This window comes from Anas platyrhynchos, chromosome 28 (assembly GCF_047663525.1).
Source record: "Anas platyrhynchos isolate ZD024472 breed Pekin duck chromosome 28, IASCAAS_PekinDuck_T2T, whole genome shotgun sequence".
NCBI classification, from domain to species: Eukaryota; Metazoa; Chordata; class Aves; order Anseriformes; family Anatidae; genus Anas; species Anas platyrhynchos.
Window position 1 is genome coordinate 2,263,647 of NC_092614.1, and position 23,323 is coordinate 2,286,969.

General features: G+C 68.5%; 3 protein-coding genes across 3 annotated transcripts; all 3 read left to right on the forward strand.

Annotated features, from left to right (window-relative positions):
• Window positions 1–904: 904 nt before the first annotated feature.
• Window positions 905–8,156, forward strand: RAPGEFL1 (Rap guanine nucleotide exchange factor like 1). Its single transcript, XM_072028839.1, is given in 17 exon segments — window positions 905–1,382; window positions 2,994–3,072; window positions 3,568–3,718; window positions 3,798–3,895; window positions 4,510–4,622; window positions 4,718–4,885; window positions 4,962–5,059; window positions 5,158–5,280; window positions 5,357–5,535; window positions 5,625–5,694; window positions 5,696–5,716; window positions 5,815–5,865; window positions 6,440–6,494; window positions 6,497–6,526; window positions 6,621–6,685; window positions 7,250–7,304; window positions 7,550–8,156. Coding segments are annotated over 17 exon segments (1,941 nt in total). The 5' UTR covers window positions 905–922; the 3' UTR covers window positions 7,675–8,156.
• A 4,436-nt stretch (window positions 8,157–12,592) lies between these two features.
• On the forward strand, window positions 12,593–16,504 carry WIPF2 (WAS/WASL interacting protein family member 2). The gene is given in 11 exon segments (XM_072028787.1): window positions 12,593–12,620; window positions 12,623–12,651; window positions 13,280–13,415; window positions 13,521–13,628; window positions 13,881–13,951; window positions 13,953–14,504; window positions 14,506–14,581; window positions 15,022–15,176; window positions 15,179–15,227; window positions 15,360–15,461; window positions 15,727–16,504. Coding segments are annotated over 11 exon segments (1,347 nt in total). The 3' UTR covers window positions 15,768–16,504.
• Window positions 16,505–16,953: 449 nt separating this feature from the next.
• On the forward strand, window positions 16,954–21,836 carry CDC6 (cell division cycle 6). The gene is given in 13 exon segments (XM_072028786.1): window positions 16,954–17,235; window positions 17,853–18,111; window positions 18,209–18,487; window positions 18,589–18,734; window positions 18,736–18,789; window positions 18,992–19,152; window positions 19,267–19,373; window positions 19,470–19,713; window positions 20,057–20,121; window positions 20,245–20,342; window positions 20,344–20,454; window positions 21,221–21,361; window positions 21,444–21,836. Coding segments are annotated over 12 exon segments (1,743 nt in total). The 5' UTR covers window positions 16,954–17,235; window positions 17,853–17,864; the 3' UTR covers window positions 21,534–21,836.
• Window positions 21,837–23,323: the final 1,487 nt, after the last annotated feature.

Consider the following 23,323-nt stretch of genomic DNA (forward strand, 5'->3'; position numbering starts at 1 on the left):
GGCAGAAAGCACATGGGGGGGGTCCCTAGCACCGGGGACCGAGGTTTGTGTGTGTTGGGGGGGGGCGCAGCGCCCACGGCCACGCGTGGGAGCGGGCGCGCATCCCGCAGCCCCCCCCGCGCCGCGGCCGGGAGTTGCCAAGCAACTGCGGGATGGAGGCGAAACGGGAACAAAGCCGCAGCCGGGGCCCCCCCCGGGTTTTTTTTGTGTGTCCCCCCCCCCCACGGGAACCGAGCGGGGCGCTCCCCAGCCGGCCCTGCCCGCCGCCTGCCCCAGCTTGTCGGCCCGGCGCCGTGGGGGGGTGGGGGGGGGCAGCACCGCGACCCGCCCGGCCCTGCCCTGCCCTACCCACGGGGGGGGGGCGTGGGGATGGGGGGGGGTCTTTTGGGGAGGGGGGGGCGGAGAACCCCGCATCCCTCCCCCGTGGAGTGGGCGTAGGGGGGGGGTCCCGCATCCCCCCCCCCCCGCGGGTTTTTCCCACGGTGGGTTGGGGGTTGGGGGGTGTGGGAGTGGGGGGGGCACGGGGGCGGCTCGGCGGGGCCGGATTTAGGCTGGGGGGGCGGTGTTAAAGAGCGGGGGGGGGCTGCGTAAAGAGGGGAGGGGGCTGCCACCGCCCCCCACGCGTGCCCAAGTCCCGTGGAGGCGGTGCGGGGGGGGGGGGGGGGGCTGAGCCTTGAGGGGGGGTGGGTTGGGGGTACCGGGGTTTTGAGGAGGGGGGGGGGGGGACGGCCCGGTAGGCCGGGGGGGGGCGGGCAGGGGGCGGGGCGGGGGGTGGTGGCTCGGCGGGGGCGCAGCGCGCAGCAGGCGCGGGGCAGGCGGAGCGCGGCGCCGGGGCCCGAGCCTTGATCGGAGCCCCCCCCCCGCGCCCCCCCCCCTTCACCACCCATGGGCCCCTGACGACCCCCCCCCCCCCCCTCCGGCCATGAAGCCGCTGGAGAAGTTGCTGAAGAAGCCGGGCTCGCACCTGCCCCCCCCGCCCCGCCCCGGTGCCCCCCCAGCCCCGCTCCCGGTGCCCCGGCGGCGGAGCCTCTCTCGCCCCCTCCCCTCCCCCGAAGACCCGGGGGGGCCACGACCGATTGAGGGGCGCTGCTTGGAGCTGCGGCCCCCCCCTCACCCCCTTCCTTACCCCGCGCCCCCCCCCCTCCCCGAGGCTCCTCCGCGTTCCCCTTCGGCGCTGTCCCCCTCCGAGCTTTCCCCCGGGGGGGGGGACCGGGACCGGGACCGGGAGCCGCTGCCCAGCCCGGAGCCGCCGCCCCCCCCCGCTGCCGCCCGCTGCTGCTGCTGTTGCCCCCCCGCCGCCCCCGCGCCCCCCGAGCGCCTCCTGACCGCGCTCCTGGAGCGGCTGCCGGCGGGGGGGGCGCACGGCCGGGGCTGCGGAGCAGGTACCCGAAAGGGGGGGGGTTGGATTTTTTTTTAAGGGGGGGGCTCTGCGGGGTTGGGGAGGGGGCTAGGGGATCCCGGGGGGTGCGGGGATTGAGGTGCGGGGGGGGCCAGGGGGATGCTGCGGGTGGAGGGGGGGTGGCACCGGGTAGGAGCGCTTTGGGGGGGGGCTGTAAAAATTGGGGGGGGTCAAGGTCAGGGTGAGGCCTGGCGGGTACGGGGCTGGGGGGGGGTGTGTGGGGTGCTGGGGGGGTCCTCGGGTATCCTGAGGGGGTCCGGGGGGGGGTCTCTACGTGGTGTCCTGCGGGGGGGGCAGCGGGCACCGACTGCGGTGGCGCGGAGCTGCCGGCGGCCTCCCGGTTAATGGTTAACGCTGTCCCGGCGCTGAAATTAACCCGGGGGGGGGCTGCAGAGGGGGTGCCCCCCCTTGTCCCCCCCCTTCCCACCGCCTGCTGCGGTTCCCCGAGGTGCTGGAGGTTTTTTTTTGGGGGGGGTGGGAGGCAGGTGGGCTGCGAGCGCGCCCCCCTCTGCAGCCCCCCCTGCTTTGGCCACCCTATTCTGGGGGCTGCTGATGGGGGGGGGGGGGAAGGTGGGGGCCCCCCCCCCTCCTGGTCGTGGCTGGGCTCCAGGGAAGGTGCCGGGGGCCGGGGTGGGGCTCACCGAAACGAGGGAGCCCTCGGGGGGGGGAACGAGCCGGGACTGGCAGCACTGGCTCTGCCTGCACCAACACGCTGCCAGGCCCGGCCCTGCGGGGTGTGGGGAGCACGGGGGGGGGGCCTTGGGGTGTGGGGAATGTGGGGGGGCCCCCCCAGGACGGTGGGGGTCCGGGATACCCAGTGGAAGGCAAGGGAGCGCTGGCCCTTCACCTGCTGGAGGGGGTGTGGATGGATGGGGAAACTGAGGCAGGGCTTGGGGGGGCGGCACCCTGCAGGGGGGGTGTCTGGGACCCCCCCCCCTGCCGCTGGCTGCTCTGCGCATCCCACGGGGTCCCAGCGCTGCCCCACGTAGGGAGGGCCCCCGGGGGTCCGGGTTCATGGAGGAGCTGCAGCCCCTCGGGGTGGGGGCGTTTGGGCACCTCCTGCCCCCAAATACAGCCTGGGGGGGGGTGTGGGGGGGGGCTGTGCACCTGCCCTCCCCCCCCCCCCCCCTTTACGCTGCCCACCCCAGGCCCTGCTGCAGGTGCAGGATGCGGGGTCCCGGCCCCGGTTCACGAGCAGGGGACCGGGGGGGTGGGGAGCACCCTAGGGTGGGTGTGGGGGGGTCACCGGGGCCCTGCTCCCACCCCAGGCCAAGGGTTGGCGCTGGGGCCGCCCACGTGGGGCAGGGCGAGGAAGCGGCGCCGTGGCCAAAGGTCGAGGTGGTGGCGGGGTGGCCGGGGCCAGCGGGGTCCCCTCTGTCCCCGGTGGTCCCATGGGCGCCCCGTGCCAAAACCCCCTCCCCGGGGCCACCCGTGGCACCCCCGGCACCGTCGCCGTGCCCCCTGCCTCAGTTTCCCCGTGTGCCTCGTCCCCGAGGGGCTGGGAGCCCCATCGGCCTCGGTCCCCTCGCCGGGTGTAGGTTTTTTTTTTGGGGGGGGGGGTGCCCGCCCCTGACCCCCTCCCCGTGTCCCCCAGACTCGCTGCTGGATGACATCGTGCTCACGCACTCGCTCTTCCTGCCCACCGAGCGCTTCCTGCAGCAGCTGCACCAGCAATATCCTTGGGGAGGGGGGGACGGGACGTGGGGGGGCACGGGGGTGGGCACAAGGCTGCCAGGGGGCAAAGGGAGCCAGGAGAGTGGGCACGAGGGTGCCACGAAGGGGGCCAGAGGGTGCAATGGCGAGGGCCAGATGCTGGGCACGGGGTGGCACAGGGGTGGCACGGGGGTGACGGTGAAGGTGCAGCCGGGGGGGCACTGGGGTGGGCACGAGGACACTGGGATGGGCACGAGGACATCAGGGTGGGCACAAGGACACTGGGATGGGCACGAGGACATCAGGGTGGGCACCAGGGTACTGGGTGGGCACCAGGGTGCCACGAGGGTGCCAAATGGGCGTGCAGGGGGGTGGCAACGAGCCCAGGGGCACGAGGAGGGAGCTGGGGGGTGAACCAGGGTGGGTGCCAGGGCGCTGTGAGGGGTGTGTGGGGACAGGTTGGGGTCCCCGCTGTCCCCCCCCTCCCCACCCCGCTGCCTCCTTGACGGTGCCACCTTCGTGCTGGCGGGCGGCAGCCCCCCGGCGTGCTGGGAGGAGGGCGCGGGGCTGCGGCGCAAGCGCGCGGTGCTGGCCGTGCTGCTGCACTTCCTCGAGACCTACAAGGGGCTGCTGCAGGAGGAGGAGAGCGCGGGGAAGGTGATCAAGGTGGGTGCTCCCCCACCCCACTCAGTACACCCCCCCATATGGCCCTGCAGCCCCCTGAGCCCCCCCGCCCCCCCCCCAGGAGCTGTACCTGCTCATCATGAAGGACACGGCCCTGTACCACGAGCTGGAGGACGACATCCTCAAGCTGCACCAGCTCGTGGAGACGGTGGAGCTGAAGTGAGTGGGGTCCTTGTGGGGTCCCCATGGGGTCCCTGTGGGGTGCTTGGGGTCCTTGTGGGTTCCCTTTGGGGTCCCCATAGGGTGCTTGAGGTCCCTCGTGGGGCGTGTGGGGTGCTTGCGGTGTCCCCATGGCGCACTGAGGGTGCCTGTGGGGTGCTTGGGGTCCCCATGGGGCACCGGGGGGGGGACCCTGTGGGGTGTGTTGGGTCCTCGTGGGGTGCTTGAGGTCCCCGTGGGGCCTGTGGGGTGCTTGCAGTGTCCCCATGGGGCACTGGGGGGCCCTGTGGGATGCATGGGGTGCTTCTGGGGTCCCCATAGGGCGCTGGGGGTCCCCTTGGGGCACTTGTGTTATCCCTGTGGGGCGCTTCTGGGGACCCCATGGGGCACTGAGGGTGCTCGTGGGGTCCCCACGGGGTTCTTTCGGTCCCCATGGGATGCTCGGGGTCCTCGTGGTTCCCTGGGGGGGGGTCCCCATGGGGCGCACGAGGTTGCCTTCCCGGGGGCCACCCGGTGCCTGGGGTGCCCTGAGCTCAAAGCGCAAAGCCCCGCCGTGCGTGGGGGTGGCCGTGGCCGTGGCACCCATGGGTGCTGAGCCCCTCGCGATGCCGCAGGGTGGCAGACGAGACGCCCCCCCCGAGCAAGCAGGTGAAGCCGCTCTTCCGCCACTTTCGCCGCATCGACTCCTGCCTGCAGACCCGGGTGGCTTTCCGGGGCTCCGACGAGAGTGAGTCCAACGAGGGGAGGGGGACACAAAAAAACGGGGAAAAAATTGGGGTCCTGGGGAGGTTTTGCCAACCCCTCCCCGTGCGTAATCCGCAGTTTTCTGCCGCGTCTACATGCCCGACCACTCGTACGTCACCATCCGCAGCCGCCTCTCGGCCTCGGTGCAGGACATCCTGGCCTCGGTGACGGAGAAGCTGCAGTACTCGGAGGAGCAGGGGGCCCGCGAGGACGCCCTCGTCCTCGTCACCGTGGCCTCATCCGGAGGTGGGCACGGGGCGTGGGGAGGGGGTCAGGGGATCGGGGAGGTGGTGCTGACCCCCCCAATTTGCTGTTTGGGCAGAGAAAGCCGTGCTGCAGCCCAGCGAGGAGTGCGTCTTCACCACGCTGGGCATCAACAGCCACCTCTTCGCCTGCACCCGCGACGCCTTCGACTCGCTGGTGAGCACCCGGGGGGGGCCCTTTTTGGGGACCCATGGGCATGGCCCCCCCCGGCTCCAGCCCTTTTCTCTCCTCTCTGCGCCCTCCTCGCCACGCAGGTGCCGCTGCCCGAGGAGATCCCGGTGGTCCCGGGGGACACGGAGATCCACCGCGTGGAGCCCGAGGACATCGCCAACCACCTCACCGCCTTCCACTGGGAGCTCTTCCGCTGCATCCACGAGGTGCCCAAAAAAACAAAAAAACACCCAAAAACCCACGGGAAAAGGGATTTTGACCCTGGATTTTTTATTTTAAAAGCTGGAATTCGTGGATTACGTCTTCCACGGGGAGCGCGGGCGGCGCGAGACGGCCAACCTGGAGCTGCTGCTGCAGCGCTGCAGCGAGGTGCAGCACTGGGTGGGCACCGAGCTGCTCCTCTGCGAGTCGCTGGGCAAGCGCGCCCACCTGCTCAAGAAGCTCATCAAGATCGCCGCCATGTGAGGGGTTAATTTTTTTTTTTGGGGGGGGGTCCAAAATAGGGTTTGGGGAACCCTCCGGGTCTCACCCACCGCTGTCCCCCCCCCAGCTGCAAGCAGAACCAGGACATGCTGTCCTTCTACGCCGTCGTCATCGGGCTCAACAACGCGGCCATCAGCCCGCCTGCGGCTCACCTGGGAGGTGAGGGGGGGGGGGTCTTGGGGGGTGGGAGACCCCCCCCTGTAGGGTTGAGACCCCCCCAAGGTGTTCACGGCCCCCCCCGGGTTTTTGTCTCGCAGAAGCTGCCGGGGAAATTCAAAAATCTCTTTCGGAAATTTGAGAATCTGACGGTGAGGTGGGGGGGGGGGGGGGGCGGGCATGGGGAAAATTTGGGGAGGGGGGGGGGTTTGGGGAGTCCTAGGGGTGCCCAGGGGGGCTTTGTGGGGTCTCCGGGGGAGCTCTGTGGGGGGGGTTTTGGTACCCGTGGGTGTCCAGGAGCTCTTGTTGGGGTTTTTGGGTAGCCCGTGGGTGCCTGGGGTCCCTGTGGGGTCCTCATGGGGTCTCCATGGGTGCTGGGGGTCTCTGGGGGGTCTTTGGGTAACCCATGGGTGCTCAGGGGCTCCGGGGGGTCTTTGGGGAGCCCTTGGGTGCCCTGGAGCTCTATTGGGGTCTTTGGGGAGCCCTTGGGTGCCTGGGGGCCCTGTAGGGTCTGTGGGTGCCCATGGGTGCCGGGGGGCTCCATGGGGTCTTTGGGTGTCCATGGGGTACCTGGGGGGCTCTGTGGGGTCTCTGGGGAGCCCATGGGTGCCCGTGAGCTCCATGGGGGACAAAGAGGGTGGGAGGGGGGGGGGGTCTTGGGCACGGTGCTGCCACCCATGGGGAGCCCCCCGCCCACCCCAACCCCAATTTCCCCCCCCCCCCCAGGACCCCTGCAGGAACCACAAGACCTACCGGGAGGTGCTGGCCAAGATGAAGCCCCCCTCATCCCCTTCGTTCCGCTCATCCTCAAAGGTCTGGGGAGGGGGGGGGGACAAAATCTGGGGGGGGGTTGGGGGGGGGGTTGGGGTCCTACAGGACCCCCTCACCTCCCTGTGCCCCCCCCCAGACCTGACGTTCCTGCACGAAGGCAGCAAAACCCTCCTGGACGGGCTGGTCAATGTGGAGAAACTGGTGGGTGTCCGGGGGGGGGCACAGCAAAATGAGGGGGGGGACACCCCAGTTATGGGACTGATCCTTCTGGGGTGACCTGGGGGGTGAGGGGGGTGCTCGGTAACATCCCCAAAATGGGGGGGGGGTGTCCTGGATTAATGGGGGGGGTCTTGGGTTCATTGGGGGGGTCCTGGAATCGTGGGGGGATGGGGGGGGCTTGGATTTATGGGGGGGAGGTCTTGGGTTCATTGGGGGGGGTCCCTGGGTTCTGGGGGGGGATGGGGGGAGGGTCTCGGGTTCATTGAGGGGGGGGGTCTTGGATCCATTGGGGGGGTCCCTGGGTTCTGGGGGGGGGGGGTCCCTGGGTTCTGGAGGGGGTCTCGGGTTCATTAAGGGGGGTCCATGGGTTCTGGGGGGGGTCTTGGATTCATTGGGGGGGGTCTCTGGGTTCTGGGGGGGAGGGGCGGGTCTCGGGTTCATTGGGGGGGGTCCCTGGCTTCTGGGGGGGGGTCTCAGGTTCATTGAGGGGGGGGGGTCCCTGGGTGCGGTTGCTGACGGGGGGGGGGGGGCTGCTCTGTGCCCCAGCACTGCATCGCCGAGAAAGTGAGGACCATCCGCAAGTACCGCAGCCGCCCCCTGTGTGAGTAGGGGGGGGTCCCAGAACCCCCCCCATCCCCCCCACACACCCCCCCCATCCCTTAATAACCCCCTCCCCAAACCCTCACTGTGGGGGGGGGGCACACAGAGAGAACAGGCCCAGGCCCCAGGACCTGGAACCCTCCAACCCCAAACCCTGGGGTGGTGGTCCCAAACCCCGTAACCCCCTCCCTCACCCCATAAGCCCCCCCCCCAGCCCCTGAGGACACCCCCCCAAAAAATTTTCAGGCCTGGAGCTGGAGGCGTCCCCCAGCCAGCTGCAGACCAAGGCCTACGTGCGGCAGCTGCAGGTGATCGACAACCAGAACCTCCTCTTCGAGCTCTCCTACAAACTGGAGCCCGGCGCCCAGTGAGGCTTTGGGGGGGGGTCCCCGGGGGGGGGGTGTCCGGCCCCCCCCCAGCACTGACGCACTTTGGCCTGGGGGGTGGTTGGGGGGGGGGGTCTCTGGGTTTTGGGGGTCTTCCCCCACCTCCCCTCCCTGTGGGTTGGGGTGGGGGGGGCCCAGCCCTGGGATTTTTGGGGGTGGGGGGGGCGCGGTGGTGGGATTTGGGGTTTGGGGGGGTGAGGGGGGGGGTCCCAGCCCCCTGCCCCTCCCCCACACCCCATTGGGGACCCCCCTCTTTATTTTTGTATGTGGCCCCCCCTCCCCTTCCTCCCCGCAGCCCTGCTTCTGCCCGCGCCCCCAGAATGTAATATTTTGTACCAAAAATGCCGTCTTTAATTGTAAATTTATTTTTTAAGAAAAAGGAGGAAAAAAAAAAAAAAAAGAACCCAAAAAAATGATAATAATAACACTAAGGAAAGGCTGAGCGCCCAATAAATGGCTGTCCCCGTGCCCGTGTCCTGCCTCTGGGGGTGTGGGGGTGTGTGACGTAATTGGGGGAGTGACGTCATGCTGGGGAGTGACGTCAGAGCCGTGCTGATGATGTCACGAGGGGCCGTTAGTGGTTGGTGGGGGCCGCGACCTTCTCAAGATGGCGGCGGGCTGGCGCCGTGACCTTCCCAACATGGCCCCCCCCCCCCGCAGAAGGGAGCCACGTGACCTTCTCAACATGGCGGCTGCAGGTGAAGTAGCCTGACCTTCCCAACATGGCTGCCGGGAAATAAAACCGCCTGAGCTTCGTTCAGGGAGGGGCGGCTCCCGGGCTTAACCGCGGTATCCCACGGCCTTGAACGGCCTCTTGGCTCCCGGCGGGTCTCCACTGCCTCCGGGCCGCCTGCAGAGCGGGGCGCCCTCATCTGCCATCTTGACCTTCCCAAGATGGCGACCGCTTGCCCACCTTCCACCACCCTTCCCAAGATGGCCGCCCCGACCTTCCCAACATGGCGCCGCGGCCCGGACGCCGCCCCCCTCCCTCATCCGGCCTCGGCCCGCGCAGGCGCAGGAGGGGGGCGGCGGCCGCCATTTTGTTGGGCCGGCGGCCGCGTTTCCGGGTGCGGCGGGAGGAGGCCGCGGGCGGCGGTGAGGAGCGGGGGGGGCCCGGGGGGGTCAGGGGGGTCTGGGGGGGGGTCTGAGGGTCCGGGGGGGTCCTGGGGAGCCGTGGCCGCGGTTGTACCGGGGTCTGTGGGGGGAGGAGAGCGCCTGGGGGGGGGTCCTGTGGGGCTGGGGGGGGCGTGGGGCCTGTGAGGGGGCGGTGGGGGGGGCGTGGGGGGGTTAAAGGGGCAGTGGGGGGGGTCTGGGGGTCTGTGAGGGGGGTGGGGATGGGGGGGGCCTGAGGTGTGTTTGGGGGCAGAGAGGGGGCGTGGGGGCTCGTCAGGAGGCGGTGGGGGGGGAAAGGGGGTGTTTGTGGGGGGGCATTGGGGGGGCAGGGGGATATAAGGGGGCGGGGGGGTCTGGGGGGCATAAAGAGGCGGTGGGGGGGGTATGGGGTGCTTAAAGGGGGTGGGGGGGGCTGGGGGGTATAAAGGGGTAGAAAAGGGTTGGGGGGGGCGTAAGGAGGTGTTTGGGGGGGGGCAGGGGGTGTGTAAAGGGGCATTGGGGGGGGGTGGGGTGCTATAAAGGGGCCTCAGGGGGTTGGGGGGGTCCATAGGGAGGCGGGGGGGGGGGGCTTAGCGTCTGTATGGGGGCAGTGGGGGGGGTCATGGGGTCCATAAGGAGGCAGTGGGGGTGCCTTGTAAGGGGGCTGCGGGGGGGGGCAGGGGGTCTTTAAGAGGGTTGGGGGGGGCCTGACCCTATAAAGAGGGAAGGGGGGTGAGGGGGGGTCCCCCAGGACCCCCAACCCATCATTGGGGGAAGGCTCCGGCCCCACAGTCCCTTCACTGGGCCCCCCTCGGAGCCTTTTGAGGTGTCTGGGGGGCGAAATCCCAGGGAAAAGCCTCTGGGGGGGGTGCTGAGCCCCCGGTAAAAGGGGGGGGTTGTTGGGGTTTGGCTTCCCCCAGCAGCGCCTCTGCCCTAATTAACTCATCCCCGGCCCTGCCCCTGCCCTAATTAACTCCTCCCTGGGCTTTTGGGGCCGGGAGGTGGCACCAGGAGCAGCTGGGGGTGGGTCACCCCCCCCCCCCCCGGGAGCCACCCAGACCTGTCCCCAAGCCTCCGTGTCACCCCCCCCCCCATCGGTGTCCTTGGCCCCTGCTGCCCTAAAACGAACCCAAAACAAACCCAAAATGAACCTAAAAGAGCAAGGACCCGGCCCTATGGGGCCACCACCTTCCCCCTCGTGCTCCTGCGCCCCCAGCCCCTGCTTTTGGGGTCCCGTGGGGGGTCTTGTGGCAGCTGCTGAGCCAATTGAGGTGTTTTTTTTGGGGGGGACGCTGCTGGGCAGCTCCTTTTGGGGTTTGGGTCGTGATTTGAGCCTGGGGGGTGTTTTGGGGAGGACCCTGAGCAGCAGCTCCCCTGTGGGGTCGTCCACTGGGGGCAGCAGCCTCGGGAGACCCCAAACCCTGGGGTGGGTTTGAGGACGGCCCCCTTGTGCCTTTGGGGTTTAGCATCTTTTGGGGTTTTTGGGGTTTAGCTTCTTCTGGGGTTTAGCGTCTTTTAGGGTTTTGGGGTTTTTCTTTGGGGTTTTGCTTCTTTTGGGGCTTTGCTTCTTTTTTTGGGGTTTGGGGCTTTGCTTCTTTCTTGGGGCTTTTCTTCTTTTTGGGGGGCTTTTCTTCTTTTTTGGGGTTTTATCTTTTGGGAGTTTTCCTTTTTGGGGCTTTTTCTTTCTTCCTTTCCGCGTGCCCTTGGCCGCTCACCCCCGCGGGGCCGCATCCCCCTGCTCCCCGGGCGCTTTATCCTCGAGCAGCCCCTGTTCCCCCCCCCCCAATTGCACTCTCCCCCAGGGACATGGCTTTGGGGAATTTTTCCCTGGTGTGGGGGCTCCCTGCGACCCCAGAAAGCCCCTGATCTGTCCGTCCATCTGTCTGTCTCGGTGCCACGCGGGGCTGAGTCAGGAGCCTCGGAACCCGTCGGGAACCTCATTCCTTCGGCCAGGAGCCTCGTTACGTGTCGGGGCCTCATTATCTGAGTCAGGACGTGGTTCCCTGCCTCTTGGGGTCCCGTTCCCCGTCGGGGTCCCGTTCCCCATTGGGGTCCCGTTCCCATCAGGGTCCCATTCCCTGTTCCCATCGGGGTCCTGTTCCCTGTCGGGGTCCTGTTCCTATCGGGGTCCCATTCCCTGTTCCTATTGGGGTCCCATTCCTGTTGGGGTCCCATTCCCTGTTCCTATCAGGGTCCTGTTCCCCATTGGGGTTCCGTTCCTATTGGGGTCCTGTTCCCTGTTCCTATCGGGGTCCTGTTCCTATTTTGGGGTCCCGCTCCCCGCCGTGCCCCCCAGCAGCAGCCCCGCTGCCGACCTCCAGCCCCGGGCGCTGTGGCCGGGCCCTCCCGCGGCAGGACCCGGGGAGGTGCTGCTGGGGGAGGGAGAACGGGGAAGAAACGGGGAGGAGGAGCACGGGGAAGGGGCACAGACGGAAGGATTTGGGGAAAAAGCACGGGGAAGGAGCCGAGCAGGGAGAAGGAGCACACGGGGAAGGAGCAGGGAGAAGGAACAAGGAGAAGGAACACGGGGAAGGAGCCGAGCAAGGAGCTGGGAGAAGAAGCACATGGGGAAGGTCCAAGGAGAAGGAACACAGGGAAGGAGCCAAGGAAGGAGCAAGAAGGAACAAGGAGGAGCAGAGGGAAGGAGCAGGGAAAAGGAGGACAGGGAAGGAGCTGGGGAAGGAACAAGGAGAAGGAGCCAGGGAAGGAGCCAGGAGGAGCACACAGGGAGAAGGAGCACACAAGAAGGAGCCGAGGAAGAAGCAGGGAAGGAGCACAGAGGGAAGGAACAAGGAGATGGAACACAGGGAAAGAGCCGAGCAAGGAGCAGGGAGAAGGGAAGGAGCAGGGGGAAGGATTTGGGGAAGGAGCACGGGGAAGGAACAAGGAGAAGGAGCTGGAGAAGGAGCAGGGAGGAGCACGGGGAAGGAACCAAGCAAGGAACAGGGAGAAGGGAAGGAGCGCGGAGAGAAGGAACCGGGGAAGAAGCACAGGGAAGGAGCTGGGGAAGGAACAAGGAGAAGGAGCAAGGAGGAGCAGAGGGAAGGAGCTGAGCGAGGAGGAGGGAAAAGGAGCACACGGGGAAGGAACCGGGGAAGGAGCACAAGGAAGGAGCCGGGAGGAGCGCACGGGGAGAAGGAGCACACGAGAAGGAGCCGAGGAAGGAGCAGGAGGAGAAGGAGCCCCCGGGGCAGGATTTGGGGCAGGATTTGGGGCAGGAGCCGGGCTGGGGTCCATGCTGGTTCCCGTCCCGGTGTGCCCTGGCTGCGATCCCTCCTGGCAGCAAACACCCAGAGCCCGGCACGGTTCGGGTTCGGTTCAGCACCAAGGCACATATTTAGGGGGCGAGGAGACCCCTCGTGGGGGGGGGGGGGGGGGGGCTCAGAGAGGCTTCTGGAGCCCCGGGGGGGCTCGGGCTGGCCCCACGGGGACGCCCCCTGATTTATTTGAGCCCCCGTGGCAGCAGCAAATCGTGGTTTATCCCACAGGAGCGGGGGCTGAGAAGGGAGCTGGGGGTAAAAACCCCACAGGAGCCCCAAGAGGGGAGCTCGGGGGGGGGGCACAGCTCATTGGGGTGGGGCTGGGGGGAGCACAACGGGGCTGTGGGGCCAGGAATGGGGCTGTGGGGCTGGGATTGGGACTGGGACAGCTCCAGGAGCATCTCCCATGGGTGCAGCCCCCCCCGTAGCCCCCCCTCCTTGCCAGTGCCATCCCTGGGGGTCTCCCCCCCCCCCTCCTGCAGCTTTCCCCAATCTCTCCCTTTTTTTTCCACCCCCCAGCCGCGATGAGCCCCCAGCCCTGAGCAGCCGCGATGCCGATCCCCCCCCCGCCGCCGCCGCCCGGCCCCCGCCGCCCCCCACCTTCAGCCAGGTAATGGGGGGGGGGCCGCTCCCTCCCGCCTCGGCACCTTTGGGTGCCCCCCCCCCCCTCCCTCCCTATCCATGCCTCAGTTTCCCCGGCCTCATTCTGCACCCGGGGGGGCTCCTCCTATTTTTTTTTTTTCTGCTGCCCCGTGGCTCGGGGGGGGGCTTCCTGGGGTGCCTGGGGCTGGGGAGAAATGGGGAGGGGTGGGGGGGTGGGATTGCTGTGCATGGGGGGGGTTGGTGGGCAGATTTGGGGGGCTCACAACTTCTCGGGGGGGCTCACAACCACCCTGGGGGGCTCAAACGCACCCTGGGGGGCTCACAACTGGCCTGGGGGCTCACACATGCCCTGGGGGTCTCACAACTGGCTGGGGGGGCTCATGCCCACCCTGGGGGTCTCAAACCCACCCTGGGGGTCTGACGCCCGCCCTGGGGGGCACACAGCTGGCCGGGGGGGCTCGAACCCACCCCTGGGGGCTCACAACCACCCTGGGGGGCCCACAACTTCTCTGGGGGGGCTCAAATCCACCCTGGGGATCTCACGCCCGCCCTGGGGGGCTCACAACTGGCCGGGGGGCTCAAACCCACCACTGGGGGTCTCACACTCCCCCCGGGGGGTCTCCCCTCACCCCCAGGCGAACACGGAGCCCCCGAAATTGAGCCGTGAGGAGCAGCGTGGGCGGGGGGCGCTCCTGCAGGACATCTGCAAAGGGACCAAACTGCGCAAGGTGACACAAATCAACGACCGCAGCGCCCCCTCCTCGAGAGTGAGTTACCCCTGACCCCCCCTCACCCCGTGCCTTTTTTTTTCCCCCCCCCGTGGGGGTCTCTCAGCCCCCTGTGACCCCCCCCTCGCTGCCTTTTTCCTCCTCGCAGAGCCCAAGGGTGGCGGCGGAGGCGTTTCGGGGCCGATCCAGCCCAAGGGGGGGCTGTTCCAGGGCGGCGTCCCCAAACTGCGACCCGTGGGGGCCAAGGACACCTCAGGTGGGGGCCACACTCGGTGAATTTTCCCCCCCCCCCCCCCCCTCCTGGGAAGCTCCGTGGGCAGCAGGGGGGGGGGTCTGGGCTCTTTCTGCCTGTGCCCGACCCGAGGATTTGGGTATTTTGGCACCCTCTGTGGTCCCCAAATCCCCCAAATCCCCTCCCTGCCCCCCCAGCTTCCCGGGGGGGGGCCCTTATTCATCCAGTGCCTCTCCCAACCCCTCTCTCTTTTTTTTTTCCCCCCCCCCCTCACAGAAAGCTCAACGAAACAAACCCTACAAGTTCCCGGCTCCCGAGCGGCCGCCCCCAGACCCCCGGTGCCGTCCACCCCCACCCCCCCCCAGCAGCAGCCGCCCCCCCCCTCAAGACGATGCCGATGGCAGCCGAGGGTCCCCCCCCGAATTGCCCCGCACCCAAAGACCCTCCCTCCCCGACCTCTCCCGTCCCAACGCCGCTTCCACCCCCTCGGGGGGCATGAAGCACAGCTCCTCCGCCCCCCCCCCGCCCCCCCCTGGCCGCCGCAACGCCCCCACCCCCAAAATTTCCTCCTACAACCGAGAAAAACCCTTACCCCCACCCCAGCTCAACGCCCCCCCCCCTGCCACCACCACCACCACCACCCGGGATGGGCCCCCCCCAGCCCCTCCGCCCGCCAAACCCCCCCCGTCCCCCGTTAACCTCCGAACGGGGGCTCCCGGGGGGCAAACCCTCGCCGCCGCCCCCCCCCCACCGCCCCCCCCTCCTTACCGCCAACCCCCCGGTGTCCCCAACGGCCCCCCCAGCCCCGTGGCCGAGGCCGCCCCCGAATTGCCCCAGAGGCACAATTCCCTGCACAGGAAGCCCCCCGGCCCCTTACGGGGCTTGGCGCCCCCCCCCCCCAAATTCCGCAGCCTCCCCAGCTCTCCAAAGCAGCCGCCCCCCCCCGCCGGCAAGGGACCCCCCCAGCCGCGGAGCAGGTAAGGCAAAAGCTTCAGCCCCTGTAAGGGGAGGTTCTGGGGGGGGCTTTTTTGGGGCTGGGGGGGTGGATTTCCCCTTGGGGGGGGGGAGATTTCCCCTTGGGGGGGGCGGGGAAGCGGTGGTATTGGGATGCGGTGGGGTTTTTCCCACCGGGGGGGGGTCTTGCTGTGGGATTTTGTGTTTCCCACCTGCTGGGGGGTCCTGAAGTGGCCTGGGGGGGGGTCGCACCCACCTGGGGGGGGTCTCACACCCATTTTGGGGGGGCTCACACCCACCCTGATCTCCTCTCCTCTTGGGGGGGGGGCAAGGAGACATCAGGAACACCCTCACACATCCCAGGGGACCCTTTCCCTGTCCCCCCCCCCATTTTTATTTCTATTTCTTCCCCCGGGGGGGGGCTCCTTCCTCATCCCCCCCCCATCCCCGTCTCTCCCCGCAGCCCCTCCGCCCCCTCCGCCGCTGCTGCGCAACGGGGGGCGCGACGCCCCCCCCCCTCCACCTCCCCCTTACCGAGTTCACGGCCCCGCCGACCCCCCCGGCCGCGGGAAGCCCCCCCCGCCGCCCACCCGCACGCCGGCCGGGCCCCCCCCCGCCGCCCCCCCCCGCTGAGAAACGGCCACCGGGACTCCATCAGAGCCTTCCTGGGTGAGTACCAGGGCAAATTGGGGGGGTTTGGGGGGCTTGGGGGGGGTTCTAGAGGCAGCACCGAGCCCTTTTGGCTTCATTTTGCCCCCCCCCCTTTTTTTTTTGTCCCCCCCCCCCATTTTTTCCCCGCAGACGACTTCGAGTCCAAGTACTCCTTCCACCCCGTCGAGGATTTCCCGGCCCCCGAGGAGTACAAATTCTTCCAGAGGATTTACCCCAGCAAAACCAACAGAGGTGAGGGAGCCCCCCCCGACCCCCCCCCGGACCCCCCCCCCCAAATTTTGGGGCGGGTGGGAGGCCAAAAAAACCCCCCCGGGGGGGCTCTGAGTGCCCCCAGGAGCAGCACAGAGGACGCGGCTCCTGCCCCCGGTGCCTTCAGTGAGGGGGGGGCGGTGCTGGGTTATTTTCAGAGCCCCCCTACCCGTGGGGGGGGGGCGGGGGGGGCCCTAAAACCCTTTTTTTTTCCTGGGGGTTTCAGCCCCCCCTTTTCTCCCCACAGCCACCCGCGGGGCCCCCCCTCTGCCCCCCATCCCCAGGTGAAAGCGGTGGCGGCGCCGGCGCCTGGATCCCGAGCGGAGGCACGGAGCTGCCCCCCCCCCAAAAAAAAAACACAAAAACACCCCCCCCCCCCAAAAAAAAAAACCTGCATGAGACCCTCCTGCCCCCCCCAGCCCCCTCCCCGTGCCCCCCCTCACCCCTGAGCCCTTCCCCACCACAGCACGGGGGGTTTTGGGTGGGGGGGGTGTCCAAGCACACGGAGCCCCCCCCCCCCCGGGGGTGTTTTGTTTGCACAGGAGCCTCATGGGGGGGGGGGGGGCAGCATTTTTGTGGGTTTCACACCCCCGTTTTAACACTAAATCCCCAAAATTGAGCATTTTACCCGGGGGGGGGCTCCGTTTGCCGTTTGCCTTATGCTGAGCGACCGCCGGTGCCCGGGGGGGGGGTCAAAAAGAGGAGGGGGGGGGGGCTCCCGTTAACCGGGTCCGTGCTGCAGGGGGGGGGGTGGAGGGAGATGGGGGGGGCGTTTGTCCTAAAACCCTCCCCTTTAAGCTTTTTTTTCGGTGGTGGTTTTTGTACGGCGCTGGGACCTTCCCCTGCAAGGTGGGGGGGGAGGGGGGGGACGCGGTTTGGGTTAAAAAAAGGAAGAATTGGTTCACCCTGAGCGCCGGCCTCCGTCCCTGGGGGCTGCGGGGGGGGGGGGAGGAGGAGGGGAACACCCCCCCACACCTCCCCGTGAGCCCGGAATTGGGTTAAATAAAGGAAATAACGGTGAACCCGTGTCCCTGAGGATGTGGCGCCTCGCTGGGGGATCTGCTGGGGGGGTACTGGGAGCACTGGGGATACTGGGAGCACTGGGAGTTGGGACTGGGGATACTGGGAGGGCTGGGGAAGTAGGAGTGGGGATACTGGGGAGCTGGGACTGGGGGATACTGGTTATACTGGGAGCACTGGGGAGCTGGGAATACTGGGAGCAGCGGTGATAGTGTCTGTTCTGGGGAGCTGGGACTGGGGACACTGGGAGCACTGGGAGCTGGGACTGGGGATACTGGGGATAGTGGGAGCACTGGGGAACTGGGCGTGGGGATACTGGGAGGACTGGGGATACTGGGAGCTGGGAGTGGGGATACTGGGAGGGTTGGGGAGCCTGGACTGGGGATACTGGGAGTGCTGAGGGTACTGGGAGCGGTGGGGAGCTGGGCGTGGGGATACTGGGAACGATAGAGAACCGGGACTGGTGATACTGGGGGCACTGGGGATACTGGGAGCCATTCGGGTCCGTGGAGCCTCCCCCACCCTCAGGACTACATCTCCCAGCAAGCCTCGCGCGCCGCGGCATACAACTCCCGGCGTGCCCCGCGCGTTGGCGCCAATTAGCCGGAGCGCTTGGCGCGGGACTTGGCGATTGGCTCCGGCGGCGCGGGGCGCGGCCAATGGGGGCGAAAGGGGGCGTGGCCAGCCCGGCCTGGTGGCGGGAACTGAGGGGCTGCGGCTGAGTTGGCGCCAGGAGGTTGGCGGGGGCATGGGGGGGCTATGGGGGGGGCTGTGGGGGGGAATTGGGGGGCTGTGGGGCAGGACCTCTGGGTTATGGGGCAGGGGGCATGTGGGGGCCGGGATATTGGGGCAGGGGGTTGCAGGGGGTGGCTGGGAAGGGGTTTGGGGGGCTATGGGGGGGGTTTGGGGGGGCTGTGGGGCAGGGAATAGGGGCAGGACCCCTGGGTTATGGGGCAGGGGGCGTGTGGGGGCCGAGATATTGGGGCAGGGGGTTGCGGGGCATTGGGGGCAGGGCTATAGGGCGGATGGGGGCAGTGATATGGGGTCGTTGTGGGGCTGGGGGTGTGTGGGGTACGGCTGGGGGGGGCACGTGTGGGGTGAGGGCGGGGGGCTGGGGTCGTGTTGGGGGGCTGTGGGGGGCACAAATATGGGGTTAGGGAGGCGGGAGGGGGGTCACGTTGTAGGGTTGGGCACATGGGGTGAGGCTGGAGGGGGATGCACACAGGGTAAGGGTGGTGATATGGGGTCGTGTAGGGCTGGGGGGCTACGGGGGGGTGTGGGCAGAGCTGGGGGGGGACGGGACATGGGGCAGGGGGTGGGGGTCTCCCGCTGTAACGCTGCCTCTCCCCACAGAGCCCCCCGGCCATGCCCAGCACCCGCTCCCGCAGCCAGCCCACCATCGGCTTCCCCCGCTGCCGGAGCGCCCGCTGCCTCGCCGCCCCCCCGGCCAAGCCCCCCCCGGCCAAAACCCTCCAGGATGACCCCGACCGCGACCCCCCCGCCCCGAACCTCTCGCCCTTATCCAAGAACCCCCCAGAACCCGGCTCGGCCCTCCCGGCCCCGCTGTCACCCCGGTGCCAAGCTCTGCCCTTGAGCCCCCGCAAGCGCCTGGGTGAGCCCCCACCCCCCCCTTGGGTTTTGGGGGGGGTCCTTTGGGGTGTGAGGGGCTTTGGGGCTGAGCTGTCCCCTCGTGTCCCCCCCCCTTGCAGGCGATGACAACCTGTGCAACGTCCCCCACACCCTGCCCTGCTCCCCGGCCAAGCGCAGCAAGGAGAACCGGGGGCGCCGCCTGCTTTTTGGGGACCCCGCAGCCTCCCCGGGGAAAACGAGCCCCCCCGAGAAGCCACCGAACACCCCCACGAAGCTGAGCCCCCCCGAGAAGTCACCGAGCCCCCCAGTGCCACCCACCCCACACCGAGGCCAGGAGACCCCCCAAAGCTCGGGGCGCAGCGGGGACCCCGTGCGCACCCGGCTCTTCCGACCTGAAGGTGAGTGCGGGCGGCCCATTTTGGGGTCCCCAAACTGCGTGTGTGTTTGGGGGGGTCCACGCAGCCCCCCCCTCACCCTAATTTTTCCTGCCCCTACGCAGGGAGCTGCTACCAGCAGGCGAAGCGGGCGCTGCACGCCGCCGTGCCCGAGCGTTTGCAGGGTCGGGAGCGGGAGGTGGGCGCCATCCGAAAATTCCTGGGGGAGCACCTCCCCGCCCGGCGCCCCGGCAGCCTCTATATTTCGGGCCCCCCCCGGCACGGGCAAGACGGCGTGCCTGAGCTGCGTGTTGCGCGACTGCCAGGTACCGGGAACCCCCCCCCCCCCAAAAAAAAAATTGAGAGGGGTTTGGGTTGGGTTGGGTTGGGTTGGTTTGGAGAGGGTCCCGTGCGCACGGTTCGGAGCGCACCAAGGGGGGGGCTTTTCCTTGGGGTTTTAGCAGCTGGAATTTTAATGCCAGCTGCTAAATGACCCCCCCCTTGTGATGTTTTGCTCTCCCCCAGCAGGATGAGCTGGCGGGGAGCCGGGTGCTGGTGTTGAACTGCATGGAGCTGAGCTCCCCCCACGCCGTTTTCCCCGCCGTGGCGCAGCGCCTGGGGGTGCCGGGGGCCGGCAGGGAGGCGCTCAGGGGGCTGGAGAAGGAGCTGACGGCCCCCGGACCCATGCTGTGAGTCCTGATTTTGGGGGGCTGGGACCCAAATTCCATCCCTCCCCAGCTCTGGGCACCCCCAGAGGGTCGTGGGGGGGGTGGATTTAATTTTTTCCCCCCCCCATCCCGCAGTTTGTTGGTGCTGGACGAGCTGGACCAGCTGGAGAGCAAGGGGCAGGACGTGCTCTACACCATCTTCGAGTGGCCCCGACTGCCCCGCTCCCGCCTCGTCCTCATCGGTGAGCCCAAAATCACCCCAAAAATCCAGATTGAGCCCCCCCCGGACCCCCCCGACCACTCCTTAACCCTGCTGTTCTCCCCCCCCCCCCCCCCAGGGGTGGCCAACGCGCTGGACCTGACGGAGCGCAGCTTGGCGCGGCTGCACGCCCGCCTGGCCCCCGGCCCCCCCCGCCTGCTGCATTTCCCCCCCTACAGCCGCCAGCAGCTGGCGGCCATCCTGCAGGAGCGCTTGGCCCGGGGGGGGGCCGAAGCCGTGTTGGACCCCCCCGCCCTCCAGTTCTGCGCCCGCAAAGTTTCGGCCGTGTCCGGCGACGCGCGCAAAGCGCTCGATGTCTGCAGGTAAAAATTAAAAAAAAATTAAAAATAAAATTAAAAAAATAAAAAAAAAATAAAAAAAAAATAAAAAAAGGGGGTGGGGGGTGAAGGGATTCTGCTTCCAGTGACCCCCCCCACCCGGGGGGGTTCTGGGGGGGCTCCTTGTTATGGGGTGGTGAGAGGATGGGGGGTTTAAGCTGAAAAAGCGGAGGTTTAGGTGAAAGGTGTTTTATTATTGGGTGTGGGGGGGGGGGAAGGCGGTGATGCCGCGTCCCAGGGGGGGTCACCGGGGGGGGGCAGGAGGCAGGGTAATGGGGTGCTGAGCCCACCTCGGGGTGCTGAGGGGGCCGGGGGTGTTTCCCCACAGGCGAGCCGTGGAGATGGTGGAGCTGGACGTGAGGACCCAGACCCTCCTCAAGCCCCCACCGGGCTGTGAGTAACCGGGGGGGGGACATGGGGGGGTCCCACAGGGGCAGCCTCAAACCCCGGTGTCCCTCGCTGGGTTTGGGGCCACCCCAAAAAAAAACCCTGACCCCCCCCCTTTTCTGCTTGCAGGTGACCCCCCCTCTGCGCCCTCCCCGGTCCCCGTGCGCGTGGGGCTCCCGCACGTCTCCCGCGTCCTCTCGGAGGTTTTTGGGGACAGGATGACAGCGGGGGGGGGGGCGCGGGGCCCCCGACACCTTCCCCCTGCAGCAGAAAGTCCTCGTCTGCTCCCTGCTGCTCCTCGCCCGGCACCTGCGCGCCCGCGAGGTGACGCTGGGCAAGGTGAGGCTTTGGGGACGAGGGTTTTGGGGGGTTTCTTGGGGTCCTTGTTTTTTTTTGGGGGGGTTCCTGAGGTCCTTGGGGGTCCCTGGGGTCCTTAGGGGCTCTGAGGTCCCCAAGGTCCCTGGGGTCTTTAGGGTTCCTGATGTTCTCGGGGTCCTTGGGGGCTTTGGGCTTCTTGGGGGTCCCCAAGTTCCCTGTGGTCCTTAGGGTGTCCCCAGGCTCTCTGAGGTCCCTGACATCCCCAAAGTCCCTGGGGTTCTTAGGGTCCCTGATGTCCCCAAGGTCTCTGGGGTCTCTGGGGTCCTTAGGGTCCCCGAAGTCCCTCGTGCTCCTGGGGTCCCTGATGTCCCCAAGGTCCCTGGGGTCACCAGGGTCTTTGGGGATCCCTGAGGTCTTTGGAGTCCCCGGGGTCTCTGGTGTTCCTAAGGGTCTTGGGGTCCCTGATGTCCCCAAGTCCCTGGGGTCTCTGGGGTCCTTAGGTTCCCCGAAATCCCTCGTGTTCCTGTGGTTCCTGATGTCCCTAAGATCCCTGGCATCCCCAAGGTCCTTAGGGTCCTTGGGGTCTCCAGGGTCCTTCAGGTCCCCAAAACCCCTCGCGTTCCCGCGATCCCCGACGTCCCCAAGACCCCTTGGCTCCTCGTGCGCCCCCGAGCTCCCCACCACTCCCAAACTCCTTAGGGGATCTCCAGGGTCTCTGGGCCCTCTCGGGGGGGTCCCTGTGGTCCCGGTGACCCCCCCAGCCTCACGCTGCCCCCGCTGCCCCCAGCTCCACGACGCCTACAGCCGCGTGTGCCGCCGCCAGCAGCTCTGCGCCGTGGACCAAGCCGAGTGCCTGGCGCTCGTCACCCTGCTGGAAGCTCGTGGCGTCCTCCAGCTCAAGAGGGCCAAGGAGGCCCGGCTGGCCAAGGTAGGACGATTTGTGGGGGGGGGGGCACCTCCTGAGCCCCCCCTTTTGTGGCGCTGAGCCCCCCCTTTGTCCCCCTCCCCAGGTGTCCCTGAAGATCGAGGAGGAGGAGGCACGGCACGCGCTGCAGGACGCCGCGCTGGTGGGGAGCATCCTGGCACGGGGGCTGCTTTAGGGACACCCCCGTGGTCCCACAGCCCCCCCGGACATCACAGCCCCCCCCCGGACACCACAGCCCCCCCCGTTTCCCCCCATAGCGCTCGGCGCAGTTTTATCCATGGATACGTTGGGGGGGGACCTGGCTGCTCCTGGCTCCAGCAGGACCCCCCCCCCCCTTTTTATCTCGTTGCTGTTGGTTTTAGGGGGTGGGGGGGCTGCTGCCCCCTCCCTCTGCCCCCCCCCATGCTCCATTTTTTTGGGGGGGGCACCCGCAGCCCCCCCTCCATCTCTTGCTGCTAATAAAGTCCTGGTTCGGTGACGGGCTCCTGCCTCTTGGGGGGTCGCCCCCCCCCTGCTCCCTGGGGGTCCTGGGTGTGCCCCCCCCCAATTTTTGGCCCCCCCTTTCCCCATCTTTGCCCCCCCCCGCCTGTTCACAGCAGCTCCTCCGCCTGCATTAACCGAGGGCGGCTCTGACCTCATTCCGCAGCCTCCCAGCCATGGGGGGGGGGGGGAAAGGGGGGGTCTCCAGGAAGGGGGGGGGGGGGCAGCTCTCTCTTCCCCCCCCCACCACCCATCCTGCCATTAATACCCCCCCAGGGGCTTGGGAAATTTGGGGGGGGGGGGGGGCTCATCTTGTCTGGGGGGGGTGATGGGGGGCACCCATGGGTCCCCAGAGCCCTGGGTGTGGGTTGGGGGGGGGACGCGAAGGGGGGGGCTGGGGGGGGGGGGCAGCCCTGCTCCCACGCCCCCCCCCCGCGGCCCCAGGCGCTAATTGGGGCCGGGTGCTTTGATCTCTCAGCTGCTTCCCGCAGCTTAATGAGGGCCTGGGCCCTGGCTGCCCCCCCCCCCTCCCTGGGGGGAGGGGGGGGCACAATGGGGGTCCCTGTGGGGGGGGCACAAGGGAAGGGGGGGGCTGCCCCAGCCCTGTCCCTGTGGTCCCCGGGGGTCCTGGGGTTGATGAAGGGGGGGGGGGCACAGTGGGGAGGGGGGCTTTAGGGGGGGGATTTAGGGGGGGGGATTTAGGGGGTCCCTGTGCCCTTCCCTGGTGCTGTGGGGTCCCGCACCCAGGTGGGGTTGGGTGGGGGGGGCACCTGGGTGCCATGTGTCCCCCCCCGTGTCCCCATGGGGTGCTGGTGGCGCAGTGACCGTGGCACCCGGTGCCGTGTGCCCCCATCCCATTGCCTCAGCACCCTGGGGTGCTGTCGGTGGGCCCCCCCAGTGTCCCCATGGCATCCTTGTGTCCCCCCCAGTGTCCCCATGGTGTCCCCACCGTGTCCCCCCAGTGTCCCCATGGCATCCTGGTGCCCCCCTGGTGTCCCCATGGGGTGCTGGTGGCGCAGTGACCATGACACCCGGTGCCATGCGCCCCCATCCCATTGCCTCAGCACCCCAGGGTGCTGCTGGTGGGTCCCCCCTATGCCCCCCCCAGTGCCCCATGGTGTCCCCCCTGTTACTCTCCAGTGTCCCCATGGTGTCCCCATGGTGTCCCCCCAGTGTCCCCATGGCATCCTGGTGTCCCCATGGGGTTCTGGTGGCGCAGTGACCGTGGCACCCAGTTCCCTGCGCCCCCATCCCATTGCCTCAGCACCCCCGGGTGCTGCCGGTGTCTCCCCGCTGCGCCCCCCCCGGTGTCCCCGTGTCCCCCCCTGTCCCCACGCCGCTGTCCCCAGCTCCCCGCTGTCCTCGCGTGGCCTCCCCTTACATAAGGGCCACGTGGGCGCCCACGGTGCCCCCCCCCCCGCGCTGTCCCCGCCGGCACCCAGCTGCCAGCCGCTTCCGCGCCGCTGCACCCGAGCGGGGCGACGG